Genomic DNA, 23,960 nt, shown 5'->3' with positions numbered 1-23,960 from the left:
ATTAAGCAGAGGGTCAAGAATCCTAAGAGAAGCTTAGTGGCTCAGGATGTGGCCGTTGGTAGGCTGGAAATATCCATTGTGACTATCCTTGTGTCGCACCTTCTCTTCACGCTGCATTCTTCTCTAATTTATGATGTACAAATCATGTGAATGTGTGCATATGGCTCCCCTGTCCCATCTCTGGACAACTGCATTCATATATAGGTCGACCTTCACTAATCCGACCACCTGTAATCCATTCCATCGATAATCCGGCACTGATTTCAAGTTTTCCGTGCAACTGTAATTTCAAATTTCCTGGGCCACTGTACCAATCTGCTGCACATTGTTTTGGTTGTGCTGGATCTATTCACATGTTGGCGCACTGTTGTAAGCACTGACGGGCAATTCCTGCCTGATTTCCTGCATTTATTCATATCATTTGCAAGAGGCGCGGCCACCTGGCAACCACCGGTCTCACCCACTAGCGACGGGGGAGCTGACGCGCGCTGGGCCGGTCCGCCTTCTTGCCCGCCTGCCGGCAGTCGCGCATTGCCCTCCGGCGTCAGCCGGCTGGCGCTCCGTTCTCTTCTGCCTACAACCTCAGATCAGATGTGGTGACCTGCTGAATTTAAGCATACTACTAAGCAGAGGAAGAGAAACTAACAACAATTCCCTCAGTAACTGCGAGTGAAGAGGGAAGAGTCCAGCGCCGAATCCCCAGCCCCCTGGCAGTTGCGTGAAATGTGGCGTATAGAAGGCCTCCTTTCTCCGACTTCTGCTTCTGCTCACCTGGATGTGCTGCCACCATCATCAACAGTTTTTGAAGAAACCGTTGTGCCAGTTTCAGCACCAGTTCCTGATGCTTCACTCATTTTTCAAGATGAAGACATTGATGATCCTGACAACCCCACACCTGCAGACATGTAACTTTGCCTGAAGGTATATTAAACATCTCACTTTAGAAGCAGAAGTGCTCAACGGTCCTGTATAAGTTAATTCCTGTACATTTGCCTGTACCCGTTATTTTATCTGTGACTGTACAGTATATCACTTCATTAAAATTTCACTTGCTAATCATTTCATATTTCTGTTTCATTATTATCTAACTTGTACTGATTTACATGATATATTAAAGGTATTATGAGGCGGTTATCTATTGCGTAATGTGATTCTTCTTTAATTCGGCATTTTCACTAATCAGGCACTCCTCAGGTCCCAATGGTGCTGGAGTATAGAAGGTCGACCTGTATTTATTTCAGACCCCCCCTAGAAGCTTGGCCTGGTCAGTGCAAGGCATCCTGCGCAGAAAGGCATTATCTTTGTGGTAGTCAAATCCATTCAAAGATTCATGATCCCAATCATGATGTCCTGTGTGATGGCTGATGCTGCTGTCTCGCAAGGAGCTGCTGCCCAGTGTCTCAGTGCCCAGCCAGAAATCTGGACCTGCTATCGTGTGATTACAGAGTTAAAGTAGGTTTACTATTATCCAGTGGCTTACTAGATCCAGTGATTCAGACCTGGAGCTGGTCAAGGCCATTCTCCAAGCCCACTTACTCCCTTCTGCATGAAGGAAGCATGGACAAGCAAAAGCCGATGTCAGCTGAATGGCACTCGTGATGAATTAATGTTTACAGAGTCATAGAAAAGTACCGTATAGCACAGAAACATTGGCCCAACTTGACTGTGCTGAACCATTTAAACTGCCTACTCCCGTCAACCATAGCCCTCCATACCTCTACCATCCACGTACCTTTCCAACCTTCTCTTAAACATTGAAATCAAGCTCGCATTTTGTGGTGGCAGCTCATTCCACACTCTCACAACCCCCTGAGTGAAGAAGTTTCTCTTCATGTTCCCTTTATGTTTTTCACCTTTCACTCTTAACCCATGACCTCTGGTTATAGTCCCACCCAACCTCAGTGGAAAAAGCCCACTTGCATTTACCCTTTCTATATCCCTGATAATGTTGTATACCTCAATCAAATTTCCTCCCAATATTCTACATTCTAAGGAATAAAGTCGTAACCTATTCGATCTTCCCTTATAACTCTGGTCCTCCAGTCGTGGTAACATCCTTGTAAATTTTATCTGTACTCTTCCAACCTTATTTAATAGGTTCAGTAGGTAGATTTAATGTCTGAGAAATGTATACAATATATATCCCGAAATTCTTTTTCTTCGCAAACATCCATGAAAACAGAGGAATGCCCCAAAGGATGAATGGAAGTTCAATGTTCGAACCCTGAAGCCCCCTCCCAACTCCCCCCTCCCACGCATTACATCTTTATATCTTTTAGTGACACTTTTTTTTGAAGAGTTCAAATGTATAATATGATGGTGAGGACAAAGCAAAAGCCATTGTCAATCAACTAAGAACTACAGTGATTCCTTGATGTACTTTCTTGGACAGAGTGAACACGAGGGGTCTATCTAGGGTACTGCTTCTATATTCCCTTTCCTCCATTTCAGTTTCCTAGTCCTTCTTGGCCTCCTGTACTTCCTTCTCAGCTGCTGACTGTGTAGGTAGTGAGAGGGAAGCAAGATTATGCAGCAGGCCTGTCCTTTGCCAAGTAGAGCAGAGAAGCTAGACAGTAGAAACAGTTTCCAAGCACCAGCTGCCTGGTAACATCATTCCTTGGCATGTGCAGATATCCCTTGTTGATCAATAGCCATTGCTTTGGTTTGCTATAATAACTAATGCAGTTGGTTCTAACTATTATTAACGGTAAACCGAGAAAGATTTTGGTGCATAGACTGGGGGAAAAAAGCACCTGAACACAGAAACCACTAAATAATAGGGATCTGATGCAGTTGTATAATTATCAGTATCTGGAAGGTTTATAAATGATGTTTTGTGTTACTATATATTGAATCGTGCATAAGTTATTTGAAAGACCTGCAGAATAAATCACATATAACTTTGTTTTGTACATAAATATGAGCTTAGTTGTTTGTGTATGTGGAATTTGCAATTGTGATCTCATAGAAATTACAGATTATACTTGTAAAACACTTTATCCTCATTGGTGCCAAGTACTGCCCATTCACTCACCTCTCACCCAACTATTCTCAACCCCCCATCTTAACACCCCCTTACTCCCCACCTTCTCCCACCTCATCCCCACAAACACTCATTGACTGCCTCAGTGATCCCCCTCCCCCCAATATGGTCCTAGTTTTTGGCCCGCTCAATAATGCTAGTTAGCGAAATGCTGGATAATAGTTTTTAATTTAATTATGAAACTCGGGGATTTTAGGCTAACAAGCTTGCAATTTTGACTATTTTATGAAAGTTTTGTCTGAAAGAGCTGATCCAAACAACAAATTAATGTATTTGAAGCAAATTAACTTAATGGTGGGTGTAAGATGGGTGTTCCAGAGTAGAAACAAAATGAAGCAGGAATTGGGGAGAGCCAAAGTTGCATAATGAAAATATCTCTAAGTATCAGGCCATTAGTCTACAGGCCTGAAGTGTATTCTGATATTCCAATACTTGTTCGTTTCATCTCAGTTTCTCTCTCAGCTTCTCGGCTCTGAGGAGGCACAGTTTTATAGCTGCTAGAGCACCAGAGCTCTGGGTTCAATACTGGGTGCTTACCATGTGGAGTTTGCACTTTCTCTTAGAGACTGAATGGGTTTCCCCTGGGTACAGCAGTTTCCTCGCACATCCCAAAGTCATGTCGATTGGTAGGTTAATGTGGCTGCTCTAGATCGCTTCTTGCACGTAGAGAAGTCATAGAATCCAGGGAAAATTAAAACGGGATTAGTGTAGGAGTAGTATAAATGGGTAATTGATGGTCACTGTAAATTTGGTAAACTGAAGGACCTCTTTCTGTGTTGTATACCTCTAAAGAATAAGTCAAGCGATAAATTCTAAGTAAAATGTAATTCCTCCATGCTTATATCTCCTTACCCATTTTTGAACTTTGTGTTTTTCATTCAAAGGGTGCTGAACATGATCTAACTCCTCTTGGGTGCTGAAGTTGGGTTGAGAAGTAATGAAATTCGAGAATCATTGCACAGAATGGGGGGGACTAATTGTTTCTAAGCATTTTGCTATTTGTTTGCCATTTCTCCGCCATTTCTCCAGAGCACTGCTTCTTACTACATTGAAATAAGTGAAGATGAAGAAATGGAGGTGTTGCGCATTGCATAGGAACTATAAATACTGCTCCGATGTCACCTTCAGATTGGATATGCACATTGATGTAATCTGTATTGAAGTTAACATTGACCTTTAGTATCATTTTAGTAAAATGTGGTTTATTTCTATAGATGTAAAATGCATTCAAGGTTACAATTTACTTTGGATATTATATTCTCCCTTGAACAGCAAATCTTTGCCAAACTATTCATGGCCTAACAGGCTCTGGTGTCTATTGTCACTCGTAAATTGGAACATAAGTCAGCTAAAATATTGAGCATGTGATGCATGAGAAGTATATTAATGCAACTCCTGGCTACAATGAGTCTGCATTCTGGATTTTGTACACTCAACACACACTATATAGTGTAGAGTTTCTTGACTGTGAAAATGCATCTAATAATACAGGGAGACATCTACTGAGCAAATATTGAGAGGCTTTCACCCTTTATGATTTATGTGAAAAGTGCATGGATGTCTTCTGGTTGTGGCAATTTAATTTTATGGAATATTAAGTAATAAGCTGCAAATGAAGGCTCGCTCTAAAACTCACTCTTACAGGTGGTTACCAAGCGAGGCAAGGAGTATATTTTGAAACACATTCCAAATATGCACAAGGACCAGTATGCACTTACAGCCTCAGAAGCACATCTCAAATACGTCAAAGAGGCTGTCCAGCTGGATGATGTGGCTGTTCATTATTACAGACTGTATAAGGTAAGGGCTAGAATGTGTATATACTACAGCTTCAGCTCAGACAGAATGCTCTGAATTTTTATTGAAAGCACTGACTGAAAGAATTTTCTATTTACTGAGATTTCTTTTTGTCTGACTGCTTTCATAACCTGGGAAGGTTGCCAGTGACCAGGTTAGTGGAATGGTTACTTGCAGCCATCTTGGCATGGTCAACTATAGTTTGGAGAAATTGACCTAGGAAAATGTTGAGGCCACGCATGATATTTTAGAGAGGAAAGAACTGCCAGAGCTCTGGTTCAAATGTGTTTAATGACCTTGTAACAAGTGTTTGGGGGTTGGGACTGGTTAGTTGTGTTTTCAGGCAGAAGGTAAAGGCTCAGGAGGGAGCACCATTACTGCAAACCCTAATCACATGATCAAGAAGAGTCAGCTCACATCTGTAGTCCATGGCTTTCTTGTTTGTTTTTTGCATGCCAAATTAGCAGTGAATGTACAGAATGGTTACTGTACGAACAGAAGACATTTGGCAACACTAATCAGCTCCTTTAGACCGTGGTTTACCTATCACCATGTCAATCTTTATTCTCCCCATTCATTCCATTAGTACTGAGTGAAGTGCATGAGAAAAATGTTCCTGGCCCATGGCTTTGACTGAAAGAAGTAAAATAACCATGGGGCTCTTCCGTGAACCTTGCACATTTTCAAAATGCTTAAGGACAGATTAATTTTCAGTAACATAATTTCAGTGTTTGGTTCAGTACCAGAATGATGTCTGCGATGGCAGTTTTATCCAATGAGAATTTAGGCTGGAGTTCTCTGTTTTTAGAAGTATGAAATGTGATTTCATTGGGATGTGCAAAATTCTTAAAGTTTGACAGCGCGGGTGCAAATTATGTGTTTTTCTTGGTGTGGTGTCTGAACCAGGGCCAGTTTCAAAGCAAGGGATCAGCTGCAATGGGCACAGATGAGAAGAAATTTCTTCACCTGGTGGATAGAGAATCTTTGGAATTCTCTACCAGAGGCTTGCTTACAAGGTACATTCAGGACAGAGATAGATAGATTTGTAGATATTCTGGATGGTGGCTTTGGATTATCAAGAGCTGTAACACTCACTGCAGGATACTCGGTCTCTGATCTACTCCTGTGACTATGTGGGTGGTTCAGCTGAGTCAACAGTTATTCCCTATAACCACTGGGAATGGTTGATGGGAATTCAATAATACTAATGGCAAGGGTATGTGGTTGGACTTCCTTGTGTTGGAGATGTAGTTGTCTGGCACTTTTGTGATGTGTGACTTGCATTTATTGGATCATGTCCGATTGTTGTCTAGATGTTCCTTAAGGTAGGAACGTTTTTTTCCTTATCAAATAAAGCACTATGGTTTGTTCCGAGTTCACAAGGTGTTTTTGGAGATTATTGAAGCTTGTATGGCCATTATTGTATATCTATATTTCTGAGCTTAAGATGAAAGGGAGGGGTTGGTTTGGTCTTGAGGAACAAGCAATGATAACCAGGGTTGGGACGTTCAACCACCTCAACTTTCTTCCCTTTGCAAGGTATAACTCCAACTGTTGGAGTACTTTCCATCTAATGTTCATTGACTTTACTTTTCCCAGGGCTCTTGGAGCCACACCTAGTCATGTACTTTAAAGTCACTCTCTCCTTGCCTCAGAATTTGGGTATTAGGTTCATGAATTTGCAGCCATTTCCAGACAAGATTTGCTGTAAATTAAGTTGGTCACGAGCTTGTTTCTGTGAATGCTGCTGTCATTGTTAATCCACTCGCACATTTGTAAATTAATGTCACAACAAGCCTCTGACAGTTACTGGGACTACCAGCCGCTGTGTTACGACTCTCAGGATGACAGCATTGGTAACTTGGTCACTGGCTCTCCACCAGTTCCCCTGTAATTTCCTGTTAACACGCTCCATGGCACTCCCCGTGGGGAAATATCATAGCCCATAATTTGAATCCTACAAGCACAGCTAGTCATGAGGACAACCTCAAGCATCTGTGTTCTCCTCCACTGAAAGTTACATGGATGTTTGAAAATGGAGGACTATGTAGGATGGAAGGGTTAGATTGATCACAGAGTATAGTAGGTTAAAAGATTGGCACAACATCATGAGCCGAAGGGCCTGTACTGTTCAATGAAACTCTCCTGATAAGCGCATGTCATGTTCCAGCCATTGGAACAGCACTGTATAAGGTAGTATGTTGCATTGTGTTACACCACGCACAGCAATCAGGGTGATTCTGCCCGGATCAGCTCACACCAATAACACTGCCTGCACTGACTGGCAACTGGGCCTCGGTTATTCATGCAACAAGTTTAAATGAATGGCCATTGATCAAAATATGTTGCCTGAGCTGGTGTTTTGTCATAGCTCATGACTCTTGTGTGGCAGAATAGGAGACATCTGAAGCGTATTAGGAAATATGGTAGAGGCGCGTGTTTTAGCATTATTAGAAGGTATTGTCGCAATGTTTGTCCACTTTAGCTTTTAGCTGCGCCAAGACAATGAAGCACCCATTTCACAGTTATAATAACTCTGAACTTTGCAGCACAGGAATGTAACCTGATTTTACTTGTGTGTGTTTTTTTAATATTTAGGATAAAAGAGAGATTGAGGCCTCACTGATGCTGGGCTTGACTCTTCAAGGACTTCAGATATTTCAGGTGAGTCTCAAAACAGTTCTATGCAAACCCAACTCACTCGCAGTCTTTAGTTGTTGGTAATCACGGTCTCAACCGTCTGTCTACAAAGAGTACTGTGCAAGTGGCGAAATAGTTCAGTTACTTTGCCATGTGCTGCTTTGTAAGGGGCTGATCATTCTAGCAGCTTAAAAACTCAGCTGTGTAGTTCATCTTTGTGTACACCATGTGGTTGAATGAAATGCAAATCAATCACACAACGCAATCAGCACTTCCATCCACACATCACAGTGAGTCTGTCTGTGTGCTGTTCCTGCTAATGGACATTGCTGTCTGTGTAGCCTAAGATCAGTTGTTCTGTAATGTATATCTGATATTGTTGATGCAACTTTGAGCACAAATACATATTGTAGACCATACCAGGAAAAGCAGGCCTTAGAGGGGAAATGGAGGTGTGTAAAAGGGGAAGTCCTCAGCTGGCCAGTAATCATTCAGTGCAAGTTGGCATTACCTGTGTCACCAGAATTTATAGGTGGTTAGTGTACACTACTATAAGAAAGAAGTTCTTGTCCTCATTTTCGCATGATTGATTAACTGGAAAAGTTACACAGAAGAAACCTCAAAGTTTAATTTTTAATAAACAGCATTAATGTATAGTAACTGCTTTGTTGCTGTATTTCACTATATTCGCAGCAGCAAGAGGAGGGTCTTTACATGTTAACATTGTTTATTGGCTCATGATGAGCATACTTCCAAACATTAGGTTTGTTTTATAAAGCAGTAACCGGTGCATTTTAAATGATCTACAAAGGCTAGTTCATTGAGTAGAAGAATGACTTCAGTTTAACACAAACATGATTTCATGCTATCCGAAACAAAGTAAGCTGCATTGATTAGGTTTAGATCTAACTCAGAATGATGGAGAATACTCTATCAAAATTTTATGAGCTGAAAAAACACACAGACACACGCTTTATATTTCTATGTATATTTTGTTGGAACCAGCTTTTAATTTTTTGTGTTATAGTGGAAAGGTTAATAATCATCCGTTTGGTAAAAGGTGTGTGTAACTTGTGTATGGTAAATTTTTAATACTTTCATTTCCTCTTAACTGAATAAGAGAGACAATTTGTCTGTTATACCTTTTACCTTGAATATATTTCATAGCCTTTTTTATTCTTTTGCCTTATGTTATTTTACTTGGAAGTAACAAATTCAGCTGAATTTCATTGAAATTGCTTCCACTTTCTGTTGTGAGGATGAGGCTCTGCCAATATCAGTAAAGGGAAGCGTCTCAAAGTCAGTCTGCAGAAATGCCTCGGGTCTGGATATCACAGTTTATTTTTAAAAAAACTTGAGCATGTGCCCATTTGGCAGCAAGGTGATCCAAGCTCTGAAATTGGTCAATGGCACAGTCCATCTGGCTGTAAAAAAATGCCTCTAAAGTTAACAGATCTATATTGTTCACAAAGAAGGTAGTTTTGATTGTGAAAGACAGAATTGGCTTTGGGCTATTACAAGTTTTTTCCCCTGTGTGATTCAGCGAAAGGAAGGGGAATGCTGACATGGAGTATAATTGCATGGTAATCACTGTAATTTTTGTTCCGGAGTACTACTGTACCATATCCTAAAATAGAATGTGATTGCAATGCTCCATTTTTGTTTTCTGAGCAACCCAAAGTAACTAGAAACATCTTTCAGCTGTCTGTGGTTTATTCTCACATGTTTGCAGAATTCAGTCACTGGGATTCACGTTGATTTCCATTTAGTAAAACGATTTGGACTAGGAAAATGGATTGACACAATAACCTGCAGTATATTGACTCTAGTATGGCTTTAAACAATAACCAGGACTACACCCAGTACTCTTCAATTTTTTGTGCTCTGTGCTAACAAAGGAGGGCCCAGAATGAGGAAAACTGAGTATATTTCTCATACCATTTAATCTTTTCCAGGTTGTGGGTGAATCTAAACAGTTGTTGTATGATTTTCCTTGGACCAATGTTGGCAAGCTTGTATTTGTGGTAAGTCAGGAAATTTTTGTAGCAATCTTTCCTTCCAACTAACTTTTATGAGCAAGGGAATCTGTTTCCTCCCATTAATGTTTAACTGACACTGTGGAAATCCGGGTCTTGAAGGGGGACCAGAAGTCAGACCCGTAATACAGAAACAATGCTTTAGTATAGTTTGCTGTTTATGGTCTTGCATGAGAAATCTGACATAGAGGAAAAATACAATCTTTATTATCTAGATTCCAAGATAAGGAAACATCGATAATAATAATAATTTGTAAACACAACAAAATTATTTTACTGCTGTTTTAACGTCATGGAATGAGATTGGATTGTTGTTGAGATGAGTGCGTGTAAAGGAGCACAATTTACACACAATAAATTCAGTGTAACTTTAACATCTCCTCCATGTTAAATCACACCAGTGAATTGGATTTTCACACTCCCGCCCTCACACATTGGGAAAACCTTTTGTATAGTAGTCAACACTTGCACTTTTTGTAACACTCTCGAACTTGCCTTTTACAAGTACACAATTGATGCATGCCTTTCACTGTATGTAAGAATGCTGGTAAGAGATTTTTGTATGCATAAATATGCAATAGCTAGGTAAAATGAAATCAATTTCTAAAAACTCTAGCAAATGTGCACAACCTTGAATCGAACATGAATGATGCATTATGACTTCCAGTTTAATTTTGTGGCAAAACTATTTGCTTGAACACTTCTGTACCTTACATTCTGAATAATTATAGCCTGGTGAAACTTCATTTGTGAGAACACTGAAAAATGACAAAACTCATGTCATCCGCTCTCTTTATTGAGAGATGCAGGCTCTTCTGGACACCTCCCAATAACACCCATGTGACCAATTAACCTACTTCCCCATATCCCTTTGAAACGTGGGAGGAAACTGGAGCACCCGGAGGAAACCTACACAGTCACAAAGGGAGCATACAAACTCCTTAGAGACGGTGACGGGAACTGAACCTGGGTCGCTGGCTTTGTAATGACATTCTGCCAACCCTGTTCCCACACTACTTTTAAACACACTAGGGCTTTATTCCAAAATCCTTTTTTTTGAAGTCACTGAGGCCTTTGCTTCTTTCAAATACATCAGGACCCAGTTTTTGCATCCTTGCAAACATACAGGGGCCATCTTCTAACACCCCCTTTAAGCATAATGGCATAATAATAGGAGTAAAAATCCTGAATATCTGCCTTTCAGGGTGCAAAATTATTAGTTTTAATGTAAATGTAGTTGCCTTGTAGACAAATTAATTCAAAATACATTTATTTATTTCAGTGATACAGCACAAGAGTAGGCCGCTTCAGTAACTTCAAGCCCCAACAAACCCCATTAACCCTAACCTAATCACGGGACAAGTCACAATGACTAATTATCCTACCCAGTACACCTTTGGACTGTGGGAGGAAACCGGAGCACTGGGGAAATCCCAGGCATTCCACGGGAGGGCATATAGAGACTTCTCGCAGAATGGCACCAGAGTTGAACTCGGGAAGACCCCAAATGACAATAGTATCTCACTAAACGCTACGCTACCATAGAGTTTATGTATACTCTAACACAACCTTAGTGGTGACATTCCATCAAACCACAAATGATTTAACTAATTTGCCCAGCTGGCAGGTTTCTAGCAGAGAAAATCATCGTCAGATAGCTGCCAATAAAAGCACAACCATGAAGATTTAAATACCTGCGTGACACAGTGATTTGAGGAAATTACTGTTCATCTCCACACATCTGCATAGCTGTGCTGCCAAGTTTTTATTCCCACAGTCTGAAAAATAATTCACCTTGCATTCAAAATGTTAAGTGCTAAAGATCTGTTCCAGAGCTAGCCAGTCCTCTTAAAATATTTCATGTTAGTTACAACATTGCAAGTATTCCAAACTGTGGAATGTTTCCAAGGTAACACCCACAAACCACTGAGGGAATTCAACAGGTCATGCAGCATCTATAGAAAGGAATGAAGAGTCACTGTTTTGGGGCAAGACACTTCATCAGTTCTGTGATTACCTTCATTTCAAAGATGTGGCCTGTTCTCAAAAATCCAGGTAAATCCAATCTGACCAATTACTGCCCCATTAATCAACTCTCAACCATGAAAACAGTGATGGAAGTAACGTTGACAACGCTGCTTAATAGAACTCAGCTTTACCTTGCTCTTTTTTTGGGGCTCCATCATGGGCCAAGCACGCAGGATCACATTACAGCTTTGATCTAAGCTTTGTTAAATTAGGGTGATTTAAAAAAAAATGACTGACTGCCATGTTTCCAAGGCATCCCTTTGCTGAGTGTAACATTAAAGGGCCAAAGTAAAACGGAAGTCAAAGGAAATTGGGTTAAGCTATTCACCTGTCCAAACTGTACACAGCCCCAGCATCTTGTCATGGTTGTGCAAGTCCAATGACAATGCAGGAGTTCCTCAGTGCAACCATATTAATCTCTTCACCAATGATTGTCCCTCCATTGGAAGTAATATTGATTGTTAATCATTATGATCAGTTCTATTGATAATAAGAGAGTCCCTTTGTGTAGCGGAATCTGGACAATATTCAGGCATGGGCAGATAACTGGAAGTAATTTTTATGCTACATTGTGTCTGACAATGGCTTTCTCCAATTAAGGCAGATCTAGCAACTCCTCTTGACATTGTCTAAGGTTTCACTATCAACATTCTGGGAAGTTATCATTAATTAAAAGCTAAATTGGACCAGCCACATAAATACTGTGACTACAAGAGCAAGCAAGATTCTAAATATGCAACAGAATTGATTCAGTCTATTTCTGTAAATCTTTTCACCATCTTGAAGGCACAAAGCAAATCTCTATTGAAATACTCTCCCCTTGCCCATAGCAGTGCTGGTTTAGCAACATTCAGGGTATCTGATATCATCAAAGATAAAGCCTTTTGTTTGACTGGCACTCCATTCACCACCCTACACCTTTACGCCCTCCATTGCTACTGCACTGTGTCTCCAACGTGTACCAACTATAAGATGCAGCTTAGCAAGAATTCCTCCATGATGTAGAAGAGGAACGCCAGCAAGTGACCTTATATCAGTCTGTTTCCTGAGAGCCATGGCCTGGAAATACATCTCCCTTACTCTCCTGTCTAATTCCTGGAATTTTATATCTAGCAGTGCTGAGGAGAACCTTTAGCGATTTTTAGAAGTGATTTGTAAGGGACAACAAGTGCTGGTGATGTGCTCATCCTCTGAATGTTGAATATTCATCATGCTGAATACATTGGACTGTTAGGTGTCAAAAGGCTGAAAAATAGCAGAAGTTGACCTTCCAGAGGAAGAGATAGTCAATTTCTCAGGCTGAGAACCTTATCTTGGGCCAGAACTTTGACTTGTTTATTCCTTTCCATAGAGGCTGCCTGACCTGCAAGTTCCTCCTGCATTTTGTGTGTGTTGCAACGGATTCCCAGCACCTGCAGACTCCTGTGTTTAGGAGTTGTCTGCTTTTGGCTGGTTATTTCATTTTAAATGTTTTCTTACAGCGAAGAAGGGGGCCAATCCTCCCAACCAATCTACGTTAGCTCTTGCAAAGTTCCCATTCCCCCACAATTTATTGTCCCTCATGTTCCCATCAACTCCCCTCCCATTTTCTTGCCGCCCATCAACTCAAGGTGCAAGTCACAGCAATCGATTAATGTGTCAACTCTTCTTTGGCACGTGGGAGCATACTACCTGAAGGAAATCTATGTGGTCATCGGAAGAACGTAGTCATTTAGAAAAATAGAGGGCTATGGGTAACCCTAGGTAATTTCTAAGGTAAGGACATGTTCGGCACAGCTTAGTAGGCCGAAGGGCCTGTATTATGCTGTAGGTTTTCTATGTTTCTATATCTCCAAATGTGCTGGGCCCACACAGGTTGTATCAGAGGTCAGGACTGAAGGTGGACCATTGGCCTACGTGACAGAAATGCTTACTACTTCATTACAGTGCCAGTCTTGTCTTAATTTCAAATATTTTAACTATCTCAGCAAATGAAAAATAGTTTTAATTTAAATGTGCATGCCAAAATTGTGGCCCCACCAGTGCCAAAATTATGTGATTTTTCCAGTACCCTTCTGTGGAATTCCCAATGAGAGTGCAGCTAAAGAGCCAGAAAACAGGTTGGACCTTCGTTTCTGCTTACATTTCCTGTCAATATCCATAGGGCCTTAGGGCACTCCCTCTGACCACTCATAATAATTCACGTGCTCAAGAAACTGGGACGCCTTACTGGTGTTTCCACAACTTTGATCTGAATGATTCAAACTCTCCAAGGTCAATAGACTCTAAACTTTGGTTGCCCGCACTCCAGATGGAGTGTTTTATTCCTTCTATACACCTCCACTCATCCATTAAAAGTATACAGTATAATGTATCCAGTCTCCTGTGTGATGCTTTGTCCTTTCAGGCAAACAACTAGGTGGTCAGTCATTGGGCCATTTTATTCTCACTCTGTTGTGAAGCTGTTGGCCTTTGCACACTCTTTGAGAGAGAGCACTTGAGATCAGAAACTTCATTCCAATGGGCTACACCCCTGAGTATGAATGTATTGACCCAACAGTATTTCATGCAACTATTCTAAAAGTATCCATATAATACTTTTACTTTAAGTGCTCACAGCTGATCACTAAAGATATACTTTAGCACAGTGCTTGGTACAATGGTGCACTTCTACATCTCCCAGGCATAGTGAAATCTCAACAAGCAAGGCTTGTATGATGGAAATTTACCATTTTCTGAGCAGAGAAACTTGATTAAAAGTGGTACTATACTTCCATATAATCATTTGCACCAAATTTCCTCTTCACAAATGCATATCTTGGGATTGTGTAACATACTGAGATGTTCTTTTTGAGTTCTTGAAGAATGGTTTTAGTCATAGGTAATTCTTTAGAAATATTTGCAAGTACCATTTATCATGAAGCATCATGCTTCCGCCTCCCCCCCCCACCCTAATGCAGCATCCACGCCAGGACCACCAGACTCAAAACCAGTTACTTCCCCAAGCCATCAGAACGATCAATACCTCCACCCATTAACCCATCGCCACCACAGCATTATCACTCCCTATCAGACTTGCCTTGTGTACAAGTACTCCTGTACCTAGTGTCACTTTATGTATATGCAATCTCTCTATGTATGTAAGTAATCTTACATATTTATATTTATTATGTTTTTGTGTTCCTTAAGCTTATTGTGTTTTTCAATAATGCTCAAGATCCAGACTAACAATCCTTTTGTTCTCCTTTTCACCTGTTGTTTATTGTCAAGAATGACAATAATCATTCTTGAATCTTAAACTTCTATTGTTAAATTGATTTACTGTATAATTCATTACAAATGGTATTGAATTGATTACCCAAGTTTAAAGTTGTATATGGTTTTTGTTTTGGTTTGCTGATCACGCAGAACTTTTCCTATGTTTACAGGGGAAGAAATTTGAGATCCTGCCAGATGGTTTGCCTTCTGCTAGAAAACTCATTTACTACACTGGCTGTCCCATGCGTTCCAGGCATCTGCTTCAGCTCCTCAGTAACAGCCATCGTCTCTACATGAACCTGCAGCCTGTCCTACGACAGGTCCGGAAACTGGAAGAGAATGAAGGTATGCTTAAAATCCAACTATTTTAGAAGTACTGTGACTAGTTGAGCTTGAAATTTCATGGAGTGTTCCTGTTCTGTTTGTCAGGTTGAATTTGACATGTGCACAGATATAATGAGGTTCAGGCGAAATGAAAAACTTGCTTGTTGCCCAGGGTTCAGACAGCACTCAAAGCATAAATTATACAAGTCAATGAAGAGGAAAAACAGCTATTGAAAATGTGAAATCAGTGCAAAAATGGACAAGATATAATAGTGCAAGAGGTGGGAATACAGTTGTGCCAAGAACCTGATGTTTGGAGGAAATTAGCTGTTTCTAAACCTCATGGTGTGGGGCTTCATGCTTCCGTGTCTCATCAAGTCAGGACTGACGAAGGATCTCGGCTCAAAACGTCAACTGTTTATTCCCTTCCATAGATGCTGCTTTGCTTGATTTGTTGTTCCTCGGGGGGGGTGGGGGGGTGTTGTTCATTATTTCCACCGTCTCTTGTGTTTAGGCTTCTGTGTCTTTTGCTCGACAGTAGCATGGAGAGGAGGCATGGTGAGATTGTTGATGATAAATGGCACCTCCTTCAGGCAGTGCTTTTTGTAGATGCTGTCAGAGGAGGACCAGGCTGTGTCCACAACTCTCTGCAGATCAATGCGATGATCTTGTTGCTTTTTCAGCTCTGCCAGGAGAAATGTGAGAAGTGGCATGTCATTTGTCTTCAGTGAGACAATGCTAATGTTTTCTGCTCTAAAGTGAGTCATGCTTGGACCACTTACCTAAAATTACTAGTATGTTAGTTAGTTTTTTAATTACAACAAAACCTATAGCACTGTGAAATTTAATGAACTAGGCAGAAAATATTAGATATATTTTAGGTGTGATGTTTGAATTTCCAGGAGACACCATCTGGAACATTGTTGTTTCTAAGCTTACAAAAGGCAACAGTTTGTAATTCTGCCACCTGATGTGGTGGTCTGTACACTGTGCAGGCGATTTTATCTGAAACTGGATTAGAAAGATGCCTTCGGATGCTCATAGAGGACATGTGCTTGAACTGGAACATGAGTGTGTGTGGTGTCATCAGGCTGTGTGCAGTGCACATCTTCCCATCACTTGTACACTATTCTTGTGAAGGAACAGGCTGATCACAACGAAGCATGCCTTAACTCCAGAACTGAGCCACCTTTGTTTCTCAAGCTGATCAGCTTTACTGTTGTAGACTGTAGAAGAATACAGCATTGAAACAGCCCTACAGCTCACTGTCCATGCTGACTATCAAACACTTATTTACACCATTCCTCCACAGTTACATTCTTTATTCTGCACATTATCATCTTGCAGGCATATGGTTCTTTGCGTTCACTCCAACTTGTGTCCCCTCTTTGCCGATATCTTCATGATATTTGATCATGTGTCTGACTAACCCCTCTTCAGACACTGAACAAATGAGATGCTTGCCATTACTGGACACCAGTTTGTACGTCTCCATATCACCTCCTCACTGAGCTTGTTGCTCTGCCTGGGTCCAATGCTAAGAGGAATCAACTCCAAGATGGAGAATGTCGTGGCAGAGCTGACGGTGGAAAGGTTTTTGCCCAGGTGTTTAGTATATATTTAAGTAATGCAGAAAGAGAATAATTTTTTTTTAAAGTGATGTAGTCTACATGGGTTCATTGTCTGATGACAGTGGGAAAGAAACTGTTCCTAAAACATTGAGTGTGTGTCTTCAACTTTCTATACCTCCTCCTTGATGCTAACAAGGAGAAGAGGTGTGATGGGGGTCCTTAATGACAAATACCACCTTTCTGACGCATCGCTTTTGGAAGATGCCCCTGAGACTAGTGCCCATGATGGAGCTGCTCAGTCTGCAGCTTCTCTCAGCTTTTTCTGATCCTGTGTGGTGGTCCCACCATGCCAGACGACGATGCAACCAGTTAGAACGTTCTTCATGGTACATCTGTAGTAATTTGCAAGAGTCTTTGGTGACATGCAATGTCTCCTCAAACTTTTCATGAAATCTAGCCACTGTTGTGCCTTTTTTATAATTGCATCAATTTGTTGGGCCCAGGATAGATCAGAGATGTTGATACCCAGGAACTTGAAACTGGTCTCCCTTTGCACTGCCAATCCCTCAATGAGGGCTGGTGTGTGTTTCCTCGACTTCCCCCTCCTGAAGTCCACAGTCATTGTCTTGGTCTTACTGATGTTGAGTGCAAGGTTGTTGTTTGGTCACCAATCAACCAGCTGGAGACTGTAAGATATAAGAGCAAAATTAGGCCATTTGGCCCATCAGGTTTGCTCTGCCATTTTATCGTGACTAATCCATTTCCCTCTGAGCCCCATCTCCTGCCTTCTCGCTATATTCCTTCTTGCCCGGACTAATCAAACATATATCAACATCTGCCTTAAATATACCCAATGACATGGCCTTCACAGCTGCCTGTGGCAATGTATTCCACAGACATGCCACTCTCTGGCTAAAGAAATCTCTCCTCATCTCTGTTCTAAATGGACATTCTTCTATTCTGAGGCTGTATCCTTTGTTTCTTTGACTCCCCTACCAGAGGAAACATCACTCTATCTAGGACTTTCAGCATTGGATAGGTTTAAATGAGATTTCCCTCCCCCTCCTCCCCCCCCATTCTTCTTAATTCTGGTGAGTATAGGCTTAGGGCCATCAGGTGCTTCTCATATGATAAACCTTTCAATTCCAGAACCACCTCCTGCAAACCTCCTTTGAACCCTCTCCAATGTCAGCGTATCCTTTCTTAGAGGCCCCAAAACTGCTCATGATACTCCGTGAAGTCTCATCAGTGCCCAAAAAGCCTCAAAATTAAATCCTTGCTTTTATTTTCAAGTCTTCTCGAAATGAATGCTAATATTGTATTTGCCTTCCTCACCACTGACTCAGCCTGCCTATTAACCTTTACGGAATCCTGCACAAGCATTCTCAAGTCCCTTTGCACCTCAGAATTCTCTCTCCACTTAGATAATTGTCCAAAGTGCATGACCATACATTCCCCAACATTTTATTCCATCTGCTATTTCTTTGCCCATTCTCCTAATCTAAGTCCTTCTGTAGCCTCTCTGCTTCCTCAAAACTACCTGCCCCTCCACCTATCTTTGTATTCCCTCCAATCTTGGCCACAGAGTCATCAATTCAGTCATCCAAATCGTTGACGTATAATGTAAAAAGATCAGGTCCCAACACAAATCCCTGTGGAACACCACTAGTCTCTTGCAGTTAACCAGAATATAGGGTCCCTATATTCCCATTCCTTGCTTCCTGCCAGTCAGCCAAAGCTGTATCCGTGCTTGTATATTTCCTGTAATACCATGGGCTCTTAACTTATTAAACCACCTCACCTTGTCAAAAGCCTTTTGAAAATCCAAGTACACAACATCAACCAATTCTCCTTTGTCTATCCTGCTTGTTATTTCTTCAAAGAATTCCAACAGATTTGTCAGGCAAGATTTTCCTTAAGGAAGCCATGTTGACCTCAACATATTTTATCACATGCCTCTAACACCCCCGAAACCACATTAATAATCAACTTCAACATCTGCCCAACCTCTGAGGTCAGACTAGCTAGCCTATAATTTCCTTTCTTCTGCCTCTCTCCCTCCATAGAGTGACATTTCCAATTTTCCATGCCAGAATTCGTTGATCCGTGAAATATCATTACTAATGCCTCCACAATCTCTTCAGCACCTCTCTATTTCACTTCTGTACGGTGCCTCCTCACCATCTGAAATTCTAACGATAGTGTATCCTCGGCAGATTTATTTGGGCTGCACTTAGCACAAGTTGTGGGTGTAGAGAGAGTAGAGCACTGAGCGAAGCAGGCATCCTTGAGGTGTTCCAGTGTTGATTGTCAGCAAGGAGGTGATTTTCAATCGGCACTGACTGTGTTCTCCTGATGGGGAGGTCAAGGATCAAGTTGCAGAGGGATGTACAGAGGCCCAGATTTTGGAGCTTGTTGATTAGTACTGGGGTGATGGTGTTGAACTGTTCTGCCTTTCATAAAACTGGTGCTATCTATTCCATAGTGTGCTGCTTTAGCCTGTGTTTTTAGCTGTGGTGGAATTTCATATAAAGCTCATTACACAGAATGTATGTGGTCAAAGGCTTCACACAGTTCCCCAAAGTGCTTTCCAAACATTTTTGTTCAGTGTACAGTTCACCCAGTCAGTGGCCTTGTGTGATTCATTTAATTCATTGCATTATTCTTTGAATATTTTAATGCATTCAGTGGTGGTTTTATTTGAAGACCATAACTATTCTCAGTGTTGATGTGTTTATGCAGAGATGTAACAATGAGATTAATTGTGTTATTGGGGTATTTGCTTAAAATTCATATCAGAGGCTGCATCAGCACTGACATGAGCAGCTAAGTAAGAAACGTCCTATTGGGGTTTTTGCATAATTTGTTCATGGGTTTTAGAAAAGCACACTGCTTGAACATTTTTAATTGATTTTAATGCTATAATTTCTCTCAGATTTAATTATGAATTTAATTTACCATTTAAAAATTAGCTTAATACAGTGTCAGCCTGGTATGAGGACACATTTTGCATGGAATTTTGTGGGAAATACGTGTTTTTTTTTCATTTCAATCTTTTTTTATTGATTTTTAAAAAATTATATGAATAGAAATATGTGTTGCTGCATTTATTTAATGAATGTGTTAGAAGTAAACATGCTATTATTGTTCTCTTTGAAGAAAAGAAGCAGTACAGAGAATCTTACATCAGTGACACCATGGAAATGGATATTGAACATCTGGAGAAGCGATCGAGAGCCAGTGGCAGCAGTGCAGGCAGCATGAAACATAAACGTCTTTCCAGGCACTCTACAGCCAGCCACGGCAGTTCTCACACTTCGGGCATTGAGGCGGACACCAAACACAGGGACCTTGGACCAGAGGACAGTTTCAGTGGACACATCCTTCATCGGAAACTCAAGTCCTGCAACTCAATGACCAGCCATGGCAGCTCACACACCTCGGGCGTTGAGAGTGGTGGGAAAGACAGAATAGAGGATGACTCACAGGATGATGGTAATCCAACTGGATAGTGCTGCAAGCTACCATTGCATCCGCTTCATTTGCTTGTTATTACTATGGTAAAACCTAACACAGACACTTCTGTACAAACAGATATGATTAACAAGTAAAATAAGACAGCAAGCATAATGGCTTCTTTGCATGCCAGGCATTCTGCTTTGAGAATGGAAAAGAGAATTTCAAGCAGTTTGCCTTTGTAAGACTTCTATTTGTCAAGAATGGTGTGACATGTTCTGTTCTGTTTGCAGAGCACGCCTCTGAGGGAGTGTTTCTGAGAAAGCGTAACACCTTTTGCTTAATTACACTTTGAACAAACCATGGAACGAGTCACTTTGTTGTGCAAGGCTGAACTGCGGAAATTTTCACTGCAGTTCTTGCGAGGAAGTGGTGGTGGAATAGAGGGCCTGGAAGGCTGTTGATTGAATCACCTTTGAGGACACCCTCCTATTGTCATGAGGTGGTGGAGGGTCACAATGGACATAGTAGTTTGATCTTGATAAATGCTTTCAATTGAGAATTATTTCTGATTTACAAGTTTGTTTGCAGCAATATACTTTTTAAAGAATAAATTTGTAATTTTTTTTGTAACATACTTGTCTGGTGCAAGGAATTGTTCTTGAAACAAACTAGACTTTCCATTACTCAGAAACAGATAGCTTGTATAGCTGTCTGACTGACCTGTTTGTTCTTGCCCATTTGTTTCTACAATGGTCAGTTTAATTGTTTTTTCAGAGTCTGTACAAAGTATTTAACCTGCACAAGGAGACAAGAGCTGAAATGTGAGATACTGTAGGTACGTCAAGTGAGCTCACAGAGAAAGAGGCCAATGTCTCTTCATCATTTTGGAAATATTTCAAAGACAATTCCCCTTCAAAATTTGAGGTGGGGGGGAGAAATGACAGTCAAATGTGAAAAAGCAACGAAGAAGAAGGGCTTTAGTTTCCGACCTTGTGCTTGAAGGCTCCCGTAATGGAGGTGGCGCGGCAAGAGGTGATTGCACGGAGGGTTTTCAGTTTGAAGTTGTAGCACGTCTTCCGCACAGATTGTCTTTGCGACATGTCTTATCCAAGATGAAGGCAGGTGAGAGGAGAAAGCTGGCTGTTGCTAAGGTGACCATGCCTTGTGATTAATGTTAGCTGCAGGTGTCGGTTGCAGTGAATGGTAAAGGTCTGTGTCTGGCTCCCTGTTACTTTAAGATTGTGAGGCTGACAACACCTCGGGTATGACCAGTGAATTGACTGCCAGTTGCTGAGCTGAACACCGGTAACCAGTGTGTAATTGATCACGTCTGTGATATCAGATACACTCTCATTGCTTCTTTTTGCAGTTGGAGCCCTTGGTAGAAAGTAAGTATCTGCACAGAGGACTCTTAGCAAATGTGACTGTGAGGATCTTGACAGGTGGCCACTGGATGCAGTCTGATGTGTTTATTATTCTTTAAAAAATTAACTTAAATAGAGAGAGATTCTCTTTAGGAAACCTAATAGAGAAATGGAGTATTGATTCAGGAGATGTATAGCCTAGGCTGATTCCTCAGTGTGTACTATGCGACTTGTTGCAAGTGTCACTTAGTGATGAAGCTTGGTTAAGACTGATCTCTAAAGTGAATGTAAAGGATCACACTTCTGTTTAGCATTAAGGGAGTAAACCCTTTGTCCTGACCAACAATAATCTGGTCCTACTGTCTGTGGAACACTAGTGTACACTTCTTCCCTGCTGCATTCCTTTCAAACAGAAACTGCTGTTCAGAAATTTGTTTTCTGCAACACTCTGAAGTTGAGAAAGAATCGTCATAAATGTTTTTCATTCCCTCAGAGTACTAGGTGTGTAATAAATAATGATAAAAACCTCAGACTGCTAGCAACAACCTAATGAAAAGGGATAAATAACTAAAACTGATCTTTCATGTTATCTCTGTTATATACTTGCCTTTAACATGAAGCATATTCTAAAGTGGCCTCAAGAAGTGAACGAAAATGGGAGTCTGGAAAAGAGAGGGGAAAATTGGCTGCTCAGAGGAACTCCATTGTTCCTCTGCTCAGCTTTGGATACTCCATTTTGCACAGTCCTCAGGAATGACACTGTTGTGTTTATCCTTAATGTCAACTGGTCTTCACCACACATTACCTCTCTTCCCACTGAACTTGTCTCTTAATGGCTCCAAATCAGGATCCCCAACCCATGACCGAGTCCCTTTCCACGTTGTTCATACATGGATTTGTAGCATCTTTCAGGTCTACTTGAAGAAGTCACCTCTACTGTCACTATCTTCACCCATTCATTGGCCATTCCTTCAACCAATTTGGCTCCCTAAACAGTTTTCTCTCTGTTTAGATTACCACTTACCCGAGTGTTTATTTGGCTGCCTAGTGCTGCCTGGTACTGCCTTCCGAAATTCAACATCACCTTTCTCCTGATTGAAGCTGTGTCAGGACCCTTGGGACTTTTTTTCTGCAAGCTGCTGTTATCATTGCTGAGGTAACAGCCACTACACATGCCATAATACAGACTTCGCTGCAATTAAATCAAGGGAGTGAAGTTCAAAGCAGTTCAGGCAGCATTGTTGGAAAGAAGACCAAAGTTAACATTTCAACTTGATGACTTTCCATCAGCATGCTCCATCCAGGGTAGTCTGAGCACTGTCTAGCTAGAGCACATTGTAGTAACTGATCGCACCAGACATTCAAAAGCAAGTGTACCAAAGTAATCATCTCCATGTTTTCTGTGATTTGGTCATGTTTGATCAGTTTCTCTGTTATTTTACTCTCTCGTTAAAGTTAAATTGTGCTGATAACAAGCCAATAAGCCTTATCTCAACACTTTTTATTTAAGGGATGTGGACATCCCTGGCAAACCCAGCAATTATTTCCCGTCCCTAGTTGCTTGCGAGATAATGATGGTGAACCATCTTCTTGAACGACTGTAGTCCTCCTTGTGAAGGCACCTGACTGTACTGTCGGATAGGATTTAGGCCCACAGGCAATGACGGATGGCGACATATTTCCAAGTTAGGGTAGTGGGTGACTTGGATGGAACCTGCAGGCGGTGGTGTCTCCATGTGCTTGAAGACATTGTCATTCTTGGTGATAGCGATCACGGGTTGAGAGATGCTGTCAGAGTAGTCTGGGTGAGTAATTGTAGTTCATTTTTGGAGTTCACTGCAGCCATTGCACACTGGTGGAGGGGGTGTTTTCCTCATCTTTCTCAACCTTCATTGTGTCCTACAATTTCAGTCTTGGGAACTCAGTCCTAATCTTGGTATTCTTATTTGATTGTCTTACTTTCAGACTGATATATAAACTTTGAAGAACTTAAATGTTTGGCTACTGGAACACTAAGATTACATATTGCAAAAGACCCAGGAGATCATAATTTGAACTTTACAGTTCCAGCATTTCTTTACTACACACGTTTTATAGGATATCCAATACCTTAAAGAGAATGGATTGAAAAGGCTCTGACCATTGTATTGAAAGATGATTTGGTGCTCAAAGTTATAAAAATCCTTCTAAGGAAATAAAACCTTTACAAAGCATTTCATAAAATGCAGAGGTACCATCAAAAACTGTAGAATAATAAACCAGAAGTATCAAGAATTGGAAGTAATAGAAAAATCAGAAGTATTTAGTTGGTCAGGCAGCATCTGTGGAGAAAGAAATTGAATCGATTCAGGTTGATGATTCTTCATCAAAATTCAAAAAGTGAGAAGGAATTGAAAAGCCGACTGCTTCTGGCATTTTCTTTGTTTCAGATCACTGGCATCTGAGATTTTGATCCATTCTT

The 23,960-nt window shown here is 41.0% G+C and overlaps 1 protein-coding gene across 1 annotated transcript in view; it reads left to right on the top strand.

Annotated features, from left to right (window-relative positions):
- The window catches only part of frmd6 (FERM domain containing 6), a 118,992-nt gene that overhangs the window by 71,228 nt on the left and 23,804 nt on the right, over nucleotides 1-23,960 (top strand). Inside the window, exons 7-11 of the mRNA XM_059958061.1 lie at nucleotides 4,688-4,843; nucleotides 7,439-7,504; nucleotides 9,436-9,504; nucleotides 14,952-15,126; nucleotides 19,836-20,171. Coding sequence (XP_059814044.1) covers nucleotides 4,688-4,843; nucleotides 7,439-7,504; nucleotides 9,436-9,504; nucleotides 14,952-15,126; nucleotides 19,836-20,171 — 802 coding nt within the window. The remainder of the gene's footprint in view (nucleotides 1-4,687; nucleotides 4,844-7,438; nucleotides 7,505-9,435; nucleotides 9,505-14,951; nucleotides 15,127-19,835; nucleotides 20,172-23,960) is intronic.

The sequence above is a fragment of the Hypanus sabinus genome, chromosome 2, assembly GCF_030144855.1.
Source record: "Hypanus sabinus isolate sHypSab1 chromosome 2, sHypSab1.hap1, whole genome shotgun sequence".
NCBI classification, from domain to species: Eukaryota; Metazoa; Chordata; class Chondrichthyes; order Myliobatiformes; family Dasyatidae; genus Hypanus; species Hypanus sabinus.
This window is presented reverse-complemented; position numbering and strand designations above follow the sequence as displayed.